The sequence below is a fragment of the Trachinotus anak genome, unplaced genomic scaffold (assembly GCF_046630095.1).
Source record: "Trachinotus anak isolate AG129_WGS33_773 ecotype Australia unplaced genomic scaffold, CSIRO_AGI_Tana_v1 ptg000018l, whole genome shotgun sequence".
NCBI classification, from domain to species: Eukaryota; Metazoa; Chordata; class Actinopteri; order Carangiformes; family Carangidae; genus Trachinotus; species Trachinotus anak.
The window spans coordinates 2,283,430-2,303,158 of record NW_027273869.1 but is presented as its reverse complement, the minus strand read 5'-3'; the positions used below and the strand labels follow the sequence as shown (position 1 = coordinate 2,303,158).

General features: G+C 44.2%; 1 protein-coding gene across 3 annotated transcripts in view; it reads right to left on the bottom strand.

Moving 5' to 3' along the window:
* Positions 1–9,837, bottom strand: part of lmo3 (LIM domain only 3) — a 50,307-nt gene extending 40,470 nt beyond the window's left edge. Inside the window, exons 1-2 of one of the 3 annotated variants that reach the window (XM_071502379.1) lie at positions 9,199–9,837; positions 2,736–2,949 (exon numbers count right to left, since the gene is read on the bottom strand). In XM_071502379.1, coding sequence (XP_071358480.1) covers positions 2,736–2,941 — 206 coding nt within the window. In that variant the 5' untranslated portion in view covers positions 2,942–2,949; positions 9,199–9,837. Of the gene's footprint in view, positions 1–2,735; positions 2,950–6,236; positions 6,692–7,055; positions 7,469–9,198 lie in introns of those variants that run through there. The other 2 variants (XM_071502378.1, XM_071502377.1) reach the window with 2 other exon arrangements.
* Between the last annotated feature and the right edge of the window lie 9,892 nt (positions 9,838–19,729).

The following is a 19,729-nucleotide window of genomic DNA, read 5'->3' as shown; positions in this document are numbered from 1 at the left end:
CTCCTCTTCTGTTGACTGGGATGTTTCACATCAGTAAGATTTCACATCCCTTTGACGAGCAGTTAAACTGAACACGGTATGAAACATTTCCTTTTCATCTCATGTCCCTGGAAAGTGCGGCTGTTGCTTTCCGGAGCTTCCTGTCCCGACAGATTCACCCTGACCCTCCTCTGCACAACTATCATACAAACATTTGAAGTTTGCATAAGTGCAGCTGTATTACAAGAAATGAGGAAAATATAATAATATACTGTATACAGATGTTCGGTCGCAGGGCAGATGCTGAAGGATTGTTGTGGTCATCTATACCTCTGACCCACTGACTCATCCACAACATAGATCTTGTTATTAACATTGTCACTTCAAACAGAACCTCCCACACACACACACACGCACGGAGCTGTGTTTTGCTCAAGGACATGTCAGTGAAAATTAAAAAAAAAAAAAAGGACAAAAAAAAACAGGTAGATGGAAACAAACTTTACCATAACAATAAAAAGAGTGTGCACACTCAGGCGGTGTGAGCGTGCATGTCCACTCAGTGAGTCTGACTGCGTAACACTGTGGTTATTCACTGTCACAGCAGCTTCCTCTCAGAGCCTGTTAGTCCACAGCACCGACAGCCACTCTCTCATCACGCTGCTGAAACGGACTGAGGTGTGTATCAGGCACACAGGACACGCACACACACACACACACACACACACACACTGACTGACATACATCAGCTACAGTGTACTGTACGCGTTCCCAGAATGCTGTGCTGCACAGTCAGAGTGAAGATGTGGACATGAATGGGAAATTCAGTCATGTGAAACGCCCTAACAGCAGCTGACATCAATAAAAAAAATATATTTAAATGCAACCTGAAATTGTACATTTGACTATTTTCACTTTTTTCGGATACAACAGGCAAACTTACAAAAAAATCAAACAGGCCTATAGAGTTCAGTCTGATCAGTTAAGAAGGACACAAAATGCAGAGTTGCTCCTGTATGTGTTTTTTTTTCAAATGTTACTGTATCTATATGTATTCAGGAAAATCTAAAATGATCCGATCATCCCTTAATGTTTTTAATAAGGACTTATCACTATCTACATCCACTGCAGTGGATGTAGAAAAAAAAAAAAAAAAAGTTAAATTACCAAGTGCAACACACACTACTGTATGTGACACTGAAAACCAACCAGGAAGACACCTTTGATCATCTGCTATCTTGTCTTTCACGAATGAAATTAGCTTTACATGCATCGGGCCTCCATCAACTACAGATTCGTCTCTTATGCAAACAGCTCTGAAGCCAGCAGCTGCTTGTCTCTCAGCAGGCCTCACACAACCACCTCAGCACTGCAGGCTCCGAGCAGAACGATCCAGTAAATGTCCATGTTGCCCGTCATGCTAAAACAAATACTGACCGGGGATTTAAAACGATAAAATAAAAGCCTCAATTTGTACTTTTTCACCATAGAAACTGAATGTATTCACTGTGAGAGTGGGAGGTTGTTATTGGTGCCAAAACAAAGACTTGGGTTTGTTGAATGATTATCACTGAGGAAGTTTGCAGCATTGGAAAAAGCTTAGTGTATTAAATAACCTGTTTAGTTAGACGTGTCAATCAAATGCGAGACAGCAGTTAGTTACCATCTGGTTTATGTTTAGTTCCTGGACTGAACCTTGAATACCAGCTTGACTACAGGACTACGTCTGCTAACTGATGATAAACTGATGTGATGTCAGACCACAAAACACTGAACCCACTCAAAATCAAAAAAAGTCATGTTTTCTATTCCTGTGGAAAAAAAAAAAACCCAGGTGAGTGAGTGAGTGAGCTCTATTCCACCAAATAAATTCACCCCAGCACAGGTGAAACAAAGCTAAGATGCAAAGAAAAGCTCCAACTTTACTCCCAGAAGCAGAGAGGAAAGAGGCCAAAGCAGAGTTTGTCACAGTGGAGTCGCTGCATGTGTGCATGAAGTCACTGAGGCGTCTACGACTGATATTTACTCAAGAATTGAAATTTTAAAAAAAAAAAGATAATAACAAATGACGCAGTTGTTGCGTTGTTAAGTTGGTGTCACTTTCACTAAAAACCTCACAGATCCCAATGATTACTTGGATTACTGCTCTGTGATGAGCTGTCGTATTGTGAAATTGATTTTTTTTTTTTTTTAAGTAAATCCTAAATTCTACCTGCATCTAATCCATTAAAATCGTGACTATTCCCCCCAAATGTTTCTTCATCTTAATACAACACTGGTTATCATATTTGAAGCTAATTAAGACTTTGTGAGGCAGATAAATGGAGATAGTGCAAAAATGCAATTTATGGAAATGAGGTCACATAAGGCTCCTTTGATATTTGCTAATAATGAAAATAATAGATTTAAAAGATAATAACAAAATATGCACTAAATTAACTAATTAAAAAATTGGAAATAGGTAACAAATTACATTTGACAATTTACATGTCTACATGTGACTGGTGTCTAATTCTGAGGCCTTAAAACAAAACAAGGTCACAGGCTCAGAGCCATGCAAATAAAAATCTGGCTGTGCTCTGCTCCACAGAGTAAAAAGGAGCTCGAGTGGAATTCGAAATGTGTGCAAAGTGGATTTCAGTGAGTTAACTCTGTCACACGCACTGTGACCAGGCCGTGCGCTTTTCCTGGATGCTACGCGGCGTTTGTTTGAATGTCACACAGACACCGTGGAAAATGTCAGCTGCCTCTCTTACCGTAGGTAGTCTCTCCGACACAGGATGAGGTTGGCTTTGGTGTAGAGCGTGGAGCCCACCTCGCCCAGCCTGCAGTCGCAGCAGGCGCACTTCAGGCAGTCCTCGTGCCAGTACTTGTCGAGGGCCTTCAGCAGGTAGCGGTCCTTGATCTTCCGGTTGCAGCCGGCACAGCCTTTTGGCTTGGTGTCCGGCTGGACGGAGAGCATTTGTATACCTGGGAGAAGCACAGAGGGAGGCTTCAGCACACTGACTGAAGAGGAGGCAAATATTTTCTTAAATTCAATACAGTCTCTACTTGTTTTCATTGTGCTTCTTGATATTCGAGCAACAGTGGTGCAATATATTTGACGTTATACTAAAATGAAATGAGACAAAACTGAAAATCAGAATTCACACACACTGTAACATTCCTGCATTTCAGAATTTCAAAAAAAAAAAAAAAAGATCCTGGATTGATTCACACCAGGTTATGTATCAGAAACTGTGTGTGTGTGTGTGTGTGTGTGTGTGTGTGTGTGGGTGACTGGCATTTTCAACATGTGAAGAGTGAAAATAAATGTCATCAGCTGTCACTCATTTACACACAAACACCGGTTCAAATCTTAAAACTGTGGGTCTCAAACTATTGTTTGCAGAACTATGTCCCAGAGCACTAAACATGACGAAATATAATAAGTAACCTTCAAAAAGTCAGACAGCAGACGGTTCCTTTGTACAAGAATCTGCTGGATGAGATCAGATCGTGAGCGATGAGACAAAATGTGACAAAATCAAGTCCATGCACAACAATATTGTAAGAAAAAAAGTCACCATTCATGATAAAAAAAAAAAATCACTTGATTTTTGAGCGTGCCATCGAAGCAAAATATTGTCCCACAATGCAATGCACAGAAGGAAATGGAGCTGAAAAAATAAAAGTAAAAGATTTACAAATGATGACAGCTCATAACAGGCGCGTACGCAAGTCACGTCTGACTTTGTGTTGGTTAACTGTGTTGACTTCTTGCAGGCTGCACCTGTAAACAGCAGTGCAGCAGCAGTGAGCGTGGGGTAGGGATCTGGGACACAGTCCAGGCCTGTGCAAAAAACACAAAGAATATCTCTAACTGGTGAGAACACACGCCAGTGTTAGCTTCAGTCCACGTGCGTCCAAATGAAAATGTCCTCTCCAGCAAAGTACGGCGTGCTGGAGTACGAGCCGCGTGTTTCACACTGATGGAAACGCACAGACCGAGACATTTGATTTCACTGAGGAGCGTGTTACTCAGAGAGAAGGGTTTGTTGTTGTTTCTGACCTATATTTTCTTATTGGTCATTTTCACATGAGAATCCAAACAGGCGTCGAGGTCATTCAGAGCTTTGTTACAGGAGACTAACACCAATAAATAATGTTTCAATACGAATACTGAAGTATATTTTTTAACAATACTGGGGCGAAGTGAACCCAGATCAGTGTGTTGTCCCTCTGTAAAAACCCCAGCAGGGGAAACAGGCTGGCCGCTGGTCAGACTGGACTCTGCCAACTTGACGACACCAGCAGCAGCTGTGTTGAGGTGTTCTGAGACCAGCAAGCAGCCCACACAGACACAAAGCCACTGTTTCACATTTTATCCTGGACACTTTTTTTTTTTTTTATGTTGACCTTCTCTGTGTTTAAAGGGGCGTGGCTACAGGCGAGGAGCTTTGCAGCGGCCGTATTGTTTGGCCTGAGCTGACTGTGGAGAGCCTTTGTAGGCCCACTGGGGGTGAGGAGGAGGAGGAGGAGGAGGAGGAGGGGGCAATGTGGCTTCGCACCAGGCTGGAATTAGTATTCTCCTACTATTCCCCGAGGACAGGCACACCCCCCACTCCCCTTTGTCCTCCTTCAGCGACACACACATGCCCAATGCTTCTTTAGGTGTAGTTTTCTCTTTAGTTGAGTTTTCTCTTTAGTTATTTACTGAAACTTTCTGTTTACTCTTTCAGTTTGAACATGTCATGTAGTGACAGCTGTCCAAGTACAAAACCAACACCATCATTTCAACTACTAATCAAATCATTACAGCTGATCCTGGGTCTTTTCTTCTTCCTTCCTCAAAGCCAGTTGTTTGCAGCGATTTCACCACAGTTGGAAGTTGTTCCATCTGAGTGAAAGTCCTGTTGTCTTTTGTTCTTATTGTAGGTTATATATATATATATATATATATATATATATATATGTACTGACCACAACACACTAATGAAACCTGGGATCAACTGTCAGGTTTCAAGCCTCAACTTTCATGTTGTCAAAGAAACAAGTGGAAACTAAGAAGGAAAAAAAGACTTTGATTAAAAACACACTTTTTTAAAGTGAGAAGAGCCAGCGAGGAAAAAACGAAATAGCAGCTCTGCTCCTTCAACTGAAAATTCTGCCACTACACACAAAAACAGCTTCTCCTCCTTTTCTACACATTGTATTAAAACGCATTTATTGTCGGCGACAAGCCGCTTGCAGAGACAGTATCAAACAGGTTGCAGCGCGGTGAGCAGCTCAGCTCGTTTGTTCCAGTGCGTCGGGGCCGCTGATCTGTTAATTGGCTGGATTTAGAGAGCGGCGCGCACGGCTGCTCTCCGCCGCGCCTGTTCAGCGGCACTGATCCGTCCAGCAGCCCGGGTACCAACACAAAGTCCCCGCTGCTCATTACCAAACCAAAGGGAAGGAAGAGTTTCGACTCCCCCTTTTTTTTTACTATGCAATCAACTCGGGGGAGAAGGAGAACAAGCATGGCAGGAATTCGGCCGCTTCGCTCTTCCGATTGCCGGGGGATGGGAGGGGGTGGGGGTGGTGGTGGTGGTGGTGCTGTAGGGAGGGGGGTGGGGGGGGGGGGGGTGCGGAACAAAAGCTTCATTTTCCATAAAGAAAGGGAAATCACAGCTGCTCGGAGCTCTAATGATTTCTGTTTTATTTGCTGGCTGCCTCGTACCCTCCCTTTCCTCCGTTTCCGCTCTCTCACTGTGGGCTCTCCAGGCTGCCGCCGCTGCGCGTCCCCAGCCACATGTATCATCATCTGAGCCCGGAGCGGATGGAGGATGGTGGAGGGATGGAGATGGAGGACAGCCTGCTATTTCAGCCCCACCTGTTCGGCACCGAGATGCTGACATTTCACCCTATCAGTTTAATTACTGTTGCCATGGCAGCGGAGTGCTGGTAAAGGCCAGTAACGGATTTAACACAGAGACTCAATTTGCCATGCAGCTCTCACAGGCACACCAGAGAGCGGAGCCGCTGTGACCGCGGCCACATATCAGCTGCACGATCACTAACACAGCACCGGAGGCGCCGCGTCTCCTTCGCGTTTTGGCGACAGGTTATCGGTGGAACGACAGAGATAACGGGTCAGACCCAGCAGCAGGTCCGATCTGAGCACCTATCACCGGGAACAGAGAGGTGCTGCAGCCTAACTTGTCGTCGCGGAGCCCACGAAACACACACGAAACACACTGTTCACACAAGCCGCGGCGCAAAAGAAGGCGTCTTACCGAAACTTTTCTCCCTTTTCTGCATTTGTTGAGCCCGCTGAGGCAGCCGAAGCACCACCATGCAACCCGAAGCCGCCTGGTCCGGAGAGCAGCTATGCGCAGAGCAGACTGGATCGGGCTTTGTTAAGAGAGAGAGAGAGGGAGAGAGAGAGAGAGAGAGAGAGAGAGAGAGAGAGAGAGAGAGAGAGAGGGAACAATCCAGCACGGCGACCAAGAGAGGAATGAGAAGAAGGGGGGAAGCACCGGCCAAACAAAACGCAGGCGGGGGAGCTAGAGCGAGCTGTTCCTCCTCTGCCGTCGGGCGTCACACGGCGTCTGAGAGAGAGAGAGAGCGTTCATCACCGTCCGGGGCTCTGCGGGCGGAGAGACGCAGGCGGCGAATGGCAGCGCGACAAAGAGAGAGGGCTCTCCTCCGCGGCGCGGCGACCACCTCACCCCCCCGGCCGCCTGACCACAGAGGCTCCCTCTGCATGCTGCTTCACTAATCAGCGCTTTGACGTGCCACCGGTCGCCGTGCACACAGAGCGGCGGGGGCGGGGGGGGGGGACGTGCACCCTCAGTCTGTTCTCCCGGCATCGCCTCCGCCACACTTTCAAAACTCTCACTCACACCTATTCCACTGCACAGCCTTCGCGTCTCAGCTTTGTTTAACGATGAGGCACACACACAGGCGCAAGCAGCACCAGCACAGACTGATGTTTCAAAATGCATATATCCCACCACCACCACCACCATCACCACCATCACCACCACCACCACCACCACCACCACCACCACCATCATCGTCAGAATAACGTAGCTTGTCTCCGTGTCGCTCACCTTTCTCAACAAGTTAAGCAGAAGCCTCAACTCCAGCCGCGGATTCCAGCCACAGATCCCCCACCAGGAGAAAAAGTTTACCAGACCGACATGGCGCGTCGCCCCCACACCGGTCTTCAGGATGGAGATAATGAGCTCCACATGGATCAGCAGCGAGCAGTCTGTGGGATGCTACCCAGCCACAGGTGTTCATCCGCCCGCCGCGGAGCACGCAGGGAGTGTTGCGGGGCTCAGACCGGCGTCCCCACGCATCAGCGACGGAGTGGCGAGATACCGGGGAAGGCAAGCTTTATTACCCCCCCCCCCCCAAAAAAAAAAACCCCAAATCCCTCACCGGTGAGCCATCACACCGCCACGATAAGGTCATTCATTTATTACGAGACGCTCCACTATGACTGAGAGTATGCATTTGCGTGCGCGCCCCCGGAACGCCCACTTTTTTTCCCGACGTCCTTCAATCGTTGGGGGGGGGGGCGCTCATTCCATTATAGAGACAGAGGCACAGGTAGTTGTTCCCGGAATGACTCTGATCTGAGGCGGTGCTTTCAGGGGCTCATTACTGCAGGGAAAAAACAAACAAAAAAACATGACTGACACCTCATCTTAACAAATGACATCAGAGATTATTTGGAGGGTGTTCTGCTGGGGGGGGGGGGCTGTCAGGTCCTTGATGGGAGCACAGCTGTACTGAGAGCAGCTCTGCAACGAGAACCAGTCACCCACATCATGACGTGATCTACACCGTGGCTTTGATTTCAGCCACGCAGTCAGACTGATGGTGTAATGAGTTCCATTTAACCACACTTATGAGGAGCCCTTCTTCATGAACAATTTGTCAGTGTGCAGGAACACAAAGAGTGTCAGTCAGTTCACGCGTGTTTTGTTGTTGTTGTGCCCCCCCCCCCCCCCCCCCCCCCCCCACACACACACACACACACACACACACACTAAGATCAATGAGAGATTAATCTGAGAAAATAAAAAGATCAGAGTGCAAACAGGAAGCGGATCTAATGTGGACAACTAAATCAATCTCTGCTGAGGACATTGATTCCTGCTCCTCTTGGCATTCTTTCCCCAGCGCTCGTACACGCACGCCGTCATGTGAGGTCGCGGGCTCCAGCGCGGCTGCCCGGCCTGATTATCTCCACTCCACAGTCTTTATTTAAATCATTCCTGTAATTAAAGGGACGGAATTATTCTTCGCCCTGTTATTGCGCCAATCCGCGCCAGTTAGCCGCCCAGTTCTGGCTGCATGAGGCCACGGATGAGGCCCACATGTTCGGGGGTCCGGTGCCCACCCCCCAACCACACACACACACACACACACACACACACACACACACACACACACACACACACACCTCCGCCTTTTTCCACCACTACCTCACGACTTGCCATTGCACACGCATACACACCCCTCGGTGTCCACAGTCCACAGCCTGACAAGTTAATAGTTGGCATGCGGCTCCAGCCTAAAATGCAGCGATAATGAGATGGGTCATAAAATGCTCTCCGCGCCGTTATGAGTGATGAGATGCATTAAAGTTGACAGGGTATTACCTGCCAGTAATTAGGTTTTGTCATGGATTGAATTATTTCAAGGCGGCCTATCTTGGTAATCATGCAATTTGCTGCAGAGTGTGTACAGCGTGTGTGAGGCTGCCACCTCTCCCCCGGTGCCCTTCCACTCTCCTTTCACTCGCTGCGTTCCGCGAATTATTCCTCCTCCGTCTGAGTGGAAGATGGAGACAGGAGGCAGCGGTGGAGAGAGGAGGGATGGAGGAGACCGTCACATGGCGCGGATCAGGTCTCCTCATCCATCGGGGACCACGCACATCCACACACCCCCTCTTATCTGCGCAAACGGCGGGAGGAGAAGCTTGATATGTTTTGTACCTGACCCCAACCTCCCCACCCCCACCCCCCCACCCCCCCACTGCCTCTCTCCATGATGAAGAAATATAATGACAGCGCGGACCTGCACCGAAACCCGACAGCCCATCCTCAGCACCGGCGCCGGCTCTCGGATGCTGAGCAGCGGATGAAGCCGTCCTCAGCAGCCGTGCGCCGCCTGCGTTTGTTTGTGTCGTCTTGCGGAGCAACACACAACCCAGAAACACAAAGAGGACTGAACACGTACCTTGAAGTGCAGCCAGGGATGCCCAGAACGAAATGCTGCGGCGGTTTCTATCTTCTGTGCTCTCCCGACTTTGGATCAAAGTGTCCACAGCGCAACTTTTCTCAGAGCTCGTTCAACTCCAGGTCGTCTACAGAAAACTTGGCGAGAAGAGTTTGGGAACAGTTGCGTCTCTGCTCAAGTTGTTGGGATGTTAGATCAAACTAAACTCTGCTTTTCCGTCCACCCCCTGCGGCTCTGCGCGTCCCGGACCCGGCTCACAGCGCGTCTGTCTCCCCCGTGTTGCTTCCTCACCTTCTCCCTCCCCTGCCTGTCTGTGCGTCTCTCTGGTTCCTCTGGCAGGGAAAAGCGGTGGAGAGTCGAGCCTCCTCTCCTATTTAAGCCCCTCCACCAGGTCCCCAGTCAGCAGCACACTCCAGCTCATCCAAGAAGCTGACAAGCACCGTTAGGGAAGGCAGCGCATGTTGCTCTAATGGACCTCATTAAGCTCTACTTACAGATGTTCTCTTAACATAATTGATCTGCAGCGAGTTGAGAGGACGGCAACCTATTCCCCAGCCCCCAATTATGGCCCGGTAATTAGATCCCCAACCTCCAGCTCTCCACACTCACCCTTCTAACATTCCGAAATATCAAAGTATCTTTCTCTCAAAGCGACCGCCCCCCCCCCACCTCCCCCCACCACCACCACCACCACCTCACCTCCATGTCTCCTCCCCCTCCCACCCACAAGACACTATTGACAGTCAGATCTGCTAACCTTTGTAGTGTAGCCAGACTTAGCAGTGCACTGACTCCAACTGACAGAGCTCACTCACTCCTCTATTCCTCCTTTCTCTCTCCTTGCCTTTTTTCTATCCTTTGGGAGACAGAGACGGAGGAAGAGAGACAGAGAGAGAGTGGCACAGATGGAGAAGGAAAGAGAAAGGAAGGGAAGGGAAAAATAAGTTAGCACTTTCCATAATGGCTGTAATGATAATATCTGTCAGGGGGAAATCTTTTTTCCATAGTGTCTTTTATCTTAAATAATTCCTGTGATGGCAATTTTGAACGGGTTGGGGTGAGGGGGTGGAGTTTTTTTTTTTTGGGGGGGGGGGGGGCAACCAGTGAAGAGTGATAGTGCAGCTTTTTTAATGCCAATCAGTGCCACTCCTATCACCCATCTAATTAGCTTGCCTGCTAAAACAGAAAGCACTTGATGTATAAAAAACTGCTCATGCCAGGGTGTCATCAAGTATTTTCTGAGCAAGCAGTGTTGGATAAGATGTTCACACATATTTATGTTGTCACGTTTGTGCTGCACATAAATTTTCTCGATGTCTCGATGCATGACCCAGATTAAAATGTTTCCTTATATGTGTGTTTCCACAGCAATATACACATCAACATGGGAAACTGTAGCACTTAATATGAGGCCTGTTCATGTGAGATGGTGACAGTACATCAGTAAGCATAATTTGTATTTGCAAGCATTGGTTGTTGTTTTCCTCTGTCTTTGAGGACCAGTTTAAGTCTAGTTACATTCTGTGTGTTTTTTTTTTTTGTTTTTTTTGTATTGACAACAAGCAGTGGATGTCTCCTACTAACAAGTATAGTATTTGTATACAAAGCGTGATTCTTATTTTTCTGTCACAAAGCTCCATTGTGCAAAAACTATTAATAGCACATGGAGTAGCCAAACCGTTGCACTGGTTGACATGTTGTATAATAACCATAAACACACTGTAATTTATAATGACTTACTCCTATTTACACCATCCTGCTGCATGAAATGCTAACTAGAACACCAAATGTGGATAAATCCACCACTGAAACTAGTTCTCAACAAAATGCACTGTTTCCATCTCTTTGAGTATTTGTTTTAAAAAAAACATGCTAACATGATATGACAGTATCAAGTGGACGCAAAACAATATACTTCATTATCCTAAAAATATTAAGGCAGATCATATTAGACCCGGGTGTCTGTAGCCAAAAATGCTATTTGCCCCCAGGGTGGATAGCAAATGTGGCTATTTACACCTGGGTGTATATACCATGACAGAAGCAAGCACTTGGGTGTCTGTAGCCAACAATGCTATTTGCACCCAGGGTGAATAGCAAATGTGGTTATTTAGACTATTTACACCCTGGTCCACTTCGATGAGTCACACTGGAAAAATTCTGACACAAAGACTTTTTACATGAGATTAATATTGTGAAAAGGTCTATTTTAACCCAAACCATGATCTTTTCTTAAGCCTAACTGAGTAGACATGGTGCCTAACCCTAACCAAGTAGCTCTGTTGCATAAACCTAACCAAACTGCAACTGAAAGCTGAATATATTAAAGAAAAGAAAAACAAGATAAGTCAAATTTCTCTCAAGTTTGATACACACTGAAGTTGAACCATGGTCTCCTGAGTCACATGCTTGACCCATTCATCCACCACAACCTCCTCCCTATGTGGACTTTGTCACTCTTTATACTATCTTGGCTGACTTCCTACAGCCTCTCTGCTGTAGTATTTAATAAGTGCCTTATGGCAGCAGACATTTAGAAGAGCCCATAACAGTGTAAGTCACTTATTAAATGGTGTATTGCAACAGTTTGTGCCATTCTGTAGCCTGCGCTGTTTTTTAATGGCACAAAGCACAAGGCACAAAATATTAAACTGCAGGCTACATATAGCTGATGACTTATTAAATCAAGAAGTGTTTTCATTTCTATTCATTTACTGCAATTGTGTTGATGCCAGATGTGTGTTTTTCCATTGAGCAAAATTCTACTAACATGCATGTAAGTTGTATCATGACAGAAGTATAAATATATAAATAAATAAATAAATTTTAAAAATGATTTAAAGTTGATAAAAGTGTTCTTTAAATCAAAATGCAAAAATAATTATTAACGTTAACAGTGTAATTTAATTGCAACAGCGACCTCTACAAAGTCTGCTGGTGCCACGAATCAGGAGTAATATCTAGAGGCTAACAAGCTCAGTGGCTAATAAGTGCACTGGTGTATGTAGCCTACATGAATCTGGTGAGTCCAAAAGGTCCCAGTGGTCTCTTTGTCATTCTCTGGCATTTGAGCTGTAGTTTGTGAACATTTTCTGCTAGCAATTAGCGATAGTGGCCTAATGCAAGTGATAGCAATTATTATAAGAGACTAGCATCAGTGATTAGTATAAGCAATTCACAGGCTATAAGAAAGGCTATCGTTACTAGTCAGCTAGAGTAAGTAAAGCTTGATAAGCTGTTTAGTTAATGTAGGACAACCCGAGTAGTCTGTCTGGTGTTTTGAAGCTTTGCTGTAGACATTAGGAACATCGATAAAGAACATGCAGTAAGCTAGCAGAGCTAAGTCAGGATAGCCACATTTAGTGTTTCAGCTAGTCAGCAGAAATAAGTATATAACGGATAGTTTGACTACTTTAGCCAAGCAGCAAATGCAGTTAAATGTGGGGAACAAGGTTTTCAACCTCAGGGATGTCTGCAGGTACCAAGAATGTGATGACCGGGAAAGACAGTGAAGGCACTCTTCAAGAGGCATACAGCAATTATATATTTTCCACATCTGCAAGTATACAAGGGTCCACTTGGGTCTCTGTTATGAAAATTTCGTTATACACGAGGATCTGGTGCAGATTTCTACACACCGACCAATTTGTTATGTCTGTGCGGAGGGTCCGCCTGGCCACTATGATACAAGGGTACCAACTGTGTATGAGCTGGAAAACAAACATGGACGCTGAGTTTGAAAAGAGGCCATGTGAGGAGGTCCATTGTTACCCACACCTCTACAATTCATCTTTAAAAGAATAAGTACAGCAGACAAAATAGCTCTTCTTCTTGCGTGGATGTCACCATTTTGATTTGATTTGCAGGTGACGATCTACTGCGCATGTATGAAACGCATCCTCCAAGCAGACTTGAAGCAAATGAAAACAATTATGCGTCTGTGGTGTCTGCAGCTGTCTGTGTATGCTTCCGCAAGCCAGCAAGCAGAGGGCATGGAGTGTAGTGGGTGAGACTGAGGAAATCATGGCTAATTTACTTGCATTTATTGAAAAACAAAGTGAAGGATGCCTTCAACCAAACAAGGACACACAAGAAAGGACTTTATGAAAAATGCTTCCTCCCATGCCACAGAACTTAAGAACTGTTTCCTGTTTCTAAAAGCCCAAAGTGCAGGAGTTCTAATCAGAAGACAGACTCCACACCAGCCCAGGGCCCCTTCAAATCAGTGGATGTCCACACAACACTGGCAGACAAAAAACAGTAAAAGGGAGAAAGACTAAGGCTACATCCACACTACTGTTTTAAAATGAAAACGATCTCCATCCAGATGACCGTTTTAGCTCCATATCAGAAATTATCTGTGTCCTTACTATCACACCTGAAAACGCATACATGCATGACCATTCACGAACAATGGGCATGCACAAACCAGTGTTGTCTACTCTCAGCTCTACTTAGATGATTAGTTGCAGAAAATACTCTGAACGAGGAAAGCAAAGTCAGCTGTAGCGTCAAAATGTAGAACTTCACTGCACAGCAACTGCAGCAAGGGCAGTAACACACTCATGTTGCTTTCACCACCGGCAGTCTGTGCTGATAAGACCAAAATGGGGCCAGCAGTGTTTCCAAAGCACTCCATTTTCAGGGCTCGAAAACTCCAGAGTAGTGTGGGTGCAGCCTAAGTCACATTGCAGAAACTCTCAGCTGATCACTCTCAAGAAGACCATTTCTCTCATGGATGCAGAGCACAGACACCGTGGTCAGGAAACAGGCAAGGATTACTCATGCAGGACCATCAGTATTCTAAGATGGACCATCCCTAGACAAGCAGATGCAAGCCAGCTCAACAACTCTGCCAAAGAAAGCAATCGTAATTAGTCTTCTCAGTCAGAGAAGAGCAACCATGTTGGCTCTGGGAAGCTAGTTTTTAGGTGAAATGGGTGAATGTTTCTATGATTACCTGTACCACAACTTGTCATTTGTAGTGTACACTGGCAACAACCCTCTGATGTGTGTGTTCACTACTCCAAAACTCAGTGAACAGAAGGCCAAGTAAAAGAGAGATGAAAGCACAGCACCTGCAGTAGCAACACTGTTGAAACAATGACTGTGGATGAAGATGGTGTTTTGTGCTGCAGAACATCCCAAAGAGGACAGGTGGTGATTCCCAAGGCCTTATATCTCCTGGTCTTCAAGGTACTGTATCTGGACATGTCCTTTGGGGGTGGAGAGAGCACTTGGCCTCATTTGGGACAGGTCCTACTGGCCACAAGTTCAGGTCTTCAAGATATTTTGTTGTCAAAGTATGAGAATGTCTATAGAGGAGGAAACCAAGCAGGCATACCCCACAGATCTAGACCCCCTATCAATTTGAGTCGTCTTAACCGTCTATTCTTTCATGTAAGTGTTAGCATGGATATGAGCAAATCTTGGTGGTCATGGATCATTTCACAAGATTTACACAGGCAAATGCCACAAGAAAAAAATCTGCAAAGACTGCACTCAAGTTTGGCTTCCAGGCAAGTTGCATCATCATTTTAGCAGAGTTTGAAAACAGACTGATGATTAGGCTGAAGGAAATATGAGGCATCCAGGGCTCATACACAACATCTTACCACAGGGAAGTAGGTGGGTAGATTCAACTGTACCTTGTTCACTCCGAAAGACAACGAGAGACAAAACTGGAAAGAGGCTTTGACTAAAGTTGTCCATGCATATAACTGAACAAAGAATGAGGAAACAGGCTATTGACCTTATTAGCCCACATTTGGACACTCCCCTCCCCCAGTAACGACAGCTGTCTGATAAATGTGGAGGCCAAAAAAAAAACAATGTCCTTTTCACGGAAAGTAAATATAGACCACCTCAAAAAATGTAAGCACTGTACTTGAGTAAATGTAATTTAGTTCCCTTCATCACTGGTTTTCATGTTACTACTGTGATTTGTTTTCTCTCTAATATATTCCAAACAACAAATGTAAAATTTATGATACGACAGGTTTTTTCCAGAGACACCTCACAGACATCAGCTGTTTACAATAGTTGATGTGAGGGATTTCATGAACTGGCTTTAGGTTGGGAAAGTATAGAATTTTGATATCAAGCTGTCATGATACCAGAAATGAGGGGTGTGTCCCAATAGTAACATCTCAGATCTCTGTCCTTCTAAGAGAATTTCTGCAGTGAGGGCTTTGACATTTACGAGAGGACATTCCAGTCCCTGCTGTCGTCCTTCTACAGTGGAGTCATCTGAGGCAATTCAGGAGCTTAAGGACTCGATACTGCACTGTGGTCCTCCCGCACCTCACACACACACACATATACACGCCCTCCTCCCACTCAGGAGGACACCAGGAGGGGGAGGCCAGGGGACTGTCTACACTAACGACCAGCAGAGCCTGTCCTTAAAGACGCACTCAGTAATTGCTACCAGTATACAACCTTCAAGTGGGGTCAAGGGATACGTAGTTTTAATGACAACTTTTCCCTAGCAGGCCAATTTTGTCTTTTGGCAAAAGAGAAGTGGCAGAACTAAGCTCCAGAGTCATCTCTCCGCAAAAAGTCTGGAGAATCACCTCTGGTAATATGTCAGAAGGGAGCCTTCCAGATCTAAAGAATAGCTGGGCCAAAGAGTATTGACCCTTCTTATTACTCCACTGAGAGTTAATGGAGATTACTTAATTCAAGCGCCTATTCATTTAGTCAGAATATAAAACGAGAACAGCTGCAGTCAAAGAGCTGAGAGCACGGTAAAAGCCTGTCTCATTCTCTCTGATTCTGAGCAGGAAATAAGAGGCAGCGGCCAGTGACAAGTGAAAGATGAAAACAGCAACTGAAGAGCGGCTACAGCTTACATGATTTGTCCTGCGTGGTTTCATTGAAACATGTCAGTGAAATGTACGAGTCAAAGACAATATCGAAACACATTTAGCCATTTCATCTTAAAAGATTTACCTTTCTGCAACATACAGAGGACTAAATCACATTTTTTTCTGAATGCATGTCCTTATTATTTATGTCCACTATAATTGGCATTCAGACACTATGAAATGTCTTCATCATTATGATGGTTTTTGTACTAATGGTTATTTAAGTCATGTACGTGTGAACTATACATGTTGGTTTGTTTTTACTCAAATTTTAAGCATTTTAAAACAAAACTGTCGTAGAAGTTGGATTAACTCCAGGAACACACGGCCTGTGCTGCGTGTGCGTGGTGGCTGCACCGCTGAACTGCTGCCTCTCGCATACATGTGTGTTCACACCGTCTGTATGTCTATTGCGTCACTGCTACTGCCAGCTCTATCTTTCTACATAGACTCTATCTGTCTACATAGAGTTCGCAGACTACTCGAATGTTGGATTTCTTATCATTATGAATGAATTCCTGATATATTTGTGACAGAACATGTCTCTAAAATTCCACTGTCTCCACATGCAGCTACTGCAATAATTAAAAAATATTTTTGTATTTTTTCCTGTCTGTGAAATGTTCAGAGTCAGCCGAGACAGTGAAACCATAGTGAAAGGTGTTAGTTTTATGTAACGTTGCTGGTATGATGTCAATATGACATCAGCTGGGTGAATCTCTAGATCATGTGATGCAGCAGGCAACGCAGCCGCAACACAGCCGCAATGCAGCCATGTCACATGATGGGCCTTTGTATCTTCACTATATTTCTCATAAGAAGGCATAAAATCCCCAAAATACTGGAAAAAGGAAAATGTACAACAATGTGAGCACAGTGTAAACTCAGGTCTGAAAACTAGAGGCCAGCACAAGGGCCCTCAGGGCACAAGATTAAGTAATAAGGCAGGATCTGCTTTAGATGATATTGTGCTTTAGGGGTGCACATTCCTTAACAATATACCATTAGTCAAATTCCCTAAATCAACTGACAAGCTGTCTTTTCAGAGTTTTATCTCTATATTTATATTTCATTTAAAAACACATCCAGGCCAATAAGGGCTCTGTTTTCCTCCAGGAAGACTTGAAATCCAGACATCATCGGGTCAAACATGTCACTCCACACTAGGGCTGCCCCGGCCTAAAAGTCATGTTCTTCAGACGTAAGGGAACATGTTTGTTTGGTACAAGCCCCAACAAGAATCGCATCATCATCATTTCAAAACATTTTCCGTGGAAATGACAAAAGCGATCACTCCAACTGAAATCGTGACTCATATCACAATTGCAGTGTCTGCCAAAATTACTGTGACATATTGCGCATAAAATGTTTTACAACTGAACTGACTGCGCTAAACGTGTTTTATGTCACTCCACAGCTGATGTCCTCTGAGATGGAGAATGGTCTGGCTGCAGCCTTGCAGACCCTACAAACCACAAATCCTACAAATAACGCCCTTTTCAAACAATGCCCATTATCAGAACCCTAATCCTAAATCCTAAACCTTACCAACCCACGAACAATATTTGGAAGTTCAACTTCCTACAACTTCCTTCAGGTTCGTGCTGCAGCTGCAGTGGATACACTTGCTGGGATGGACACTCAGGACTTTATATTCATGAATCACATGGTGCTATGCCCAGTGTGTTGTGGGGCATGATACTTTTGTGTCTCGCACATCTTGGAAAGAATATATTATCATATATTATAAGACGGTGTTTCAGAGGCTGCAACAACCACAGCCAATCACATTCGTTGCCTTCATCCCTTTTAAACACAGGGTTCTCCCTGTCAAGATGCATTAATAGTTTGGGAACCCTGTAGAGAGAAAACGTATTGTCGTCCGGGAAGTGCAAATGGAGTTTAGAATATGAATACAGCAGCTCAAACACACTGCCAAGAGCAGATGATGACTCTTTTTTAAGTTGAATTAACTTTTCTGGATGTGATCCAACAGTCGCCGTGTTTCTGTATGAAGTGGTGCGTGATTTTATTTGTCATCACAGTGATCCATACAACAACCATCTGCAGTGGAACCGTAAATGAAAAGTCGAAAGTAAAATTGAAAATGTAGTCTCGTGTTAAGCACCTTGTGTTTTTTCTATGAAATTATTTTTAAAGTTTAAATCAGTTAAATTTGACTGCACGCTTAAGTAATTGCTGACAGTCTGGGAACAAATTACTGCCTGTTTAATCTTGATATTGAGACATAAATGTGATACTGGTAATGAGCCACAAATAAATTAATGGAACACCACTCTTAATCACATCATGTTGGTGATTACAACCTCATGTACCCCTGTATTGTAATAAAAAAATCCAATTAAAACTGGTTACCCCAGTAACCTGGTGTTTTGGATGGAGACACGGGGGGAGGACTGGAAGGAATGGGAATTATTAGCAGGGAGAGAAGTTTTAATTGCCTTATGATTTTTAGGGTTGCTATGTAAACTCTGTTCAGTGTGTCAGTATCCAAGATGCCTGTTGATTCACACTGTATTATAAAGCTGTATAGAAATTGGTATCATGAACAACTGTGACTTGCACATAAGCACTGAGGTTTCTTTTCTAACAGTGTAGTGCAGTGTCATGCCTTACCTTGTCATATATAAGTTTATGACATATATGAAATATCCATAGTAAAATGTGTACGTGCATATCTAAAAACAATGGAGTAACTAAAGACAGCTGTTAGGGGCCCATCACACTGAGTCATAGTCTTTTTATACTTTTATTGTCCCTCTGTTATTGGTTTAACACATTGCAACCATATATTTTAATAATATATATATATTATTTTTATATTCAAGTTTATTAAATCAACACACATTATAAACATGTCTCTTTTCCCATTCTGGCAAAGTGGTCTCAGACTCCTTGAACCTACTGTATACAATATCAACATACATACATAAACATACATATTTGTATGGGCCAGACAAGTCAGTATATGAAAATTGTTCCAAAATTCCTAATAGCTTTCATAGATAATTTTTACTTACTTATTTGATATGTACATATATTTCTTATATGGAAATTCAATATATATAGTACATTTACATTTACATATGGGTATCTAGGAACCTGACATATATATTAGTTTTAACATATTTTACTTTGTTACTAAATCAAAGTAAAATTTTAAAAACAGTGCATTTTCATTGGCTGAGAACAATAAATAGTTGATATCTGTGACAATGGAAGCTCGGTCTGAGGGGCTACAGGGGTCCGTTCACCCAAACTTCCTCCCTCTGGTGCTGTCTATCTGTACAGAGATCTTCTATCTGACTCCAGCGTGATACCATGGAGATCAATGACACGTATTTTGGCATTTAAAATGTTCAACATCAACACGTCTTTCTAGAAACTGTATCCCTCTTAGGCTGCATAATACACAGAAGATGCTATTAACAGTTTTCAGAAGGACTATTTTATCAGTACAAACTAGTACCATTGAAAAGTTTTTGCTTTGAGAGTTTTTTTAAGCCACTACCTTTAGCCCAAACTATTAGCTTCTTATGATTTGAAAAGCAGCAATATTCTCTCCTTATCAACGCTACCTTTATTCTGGAGGAATTATTCCACTATGTGGTATCATGTGATGATTTGTAGCCCACCTGCTC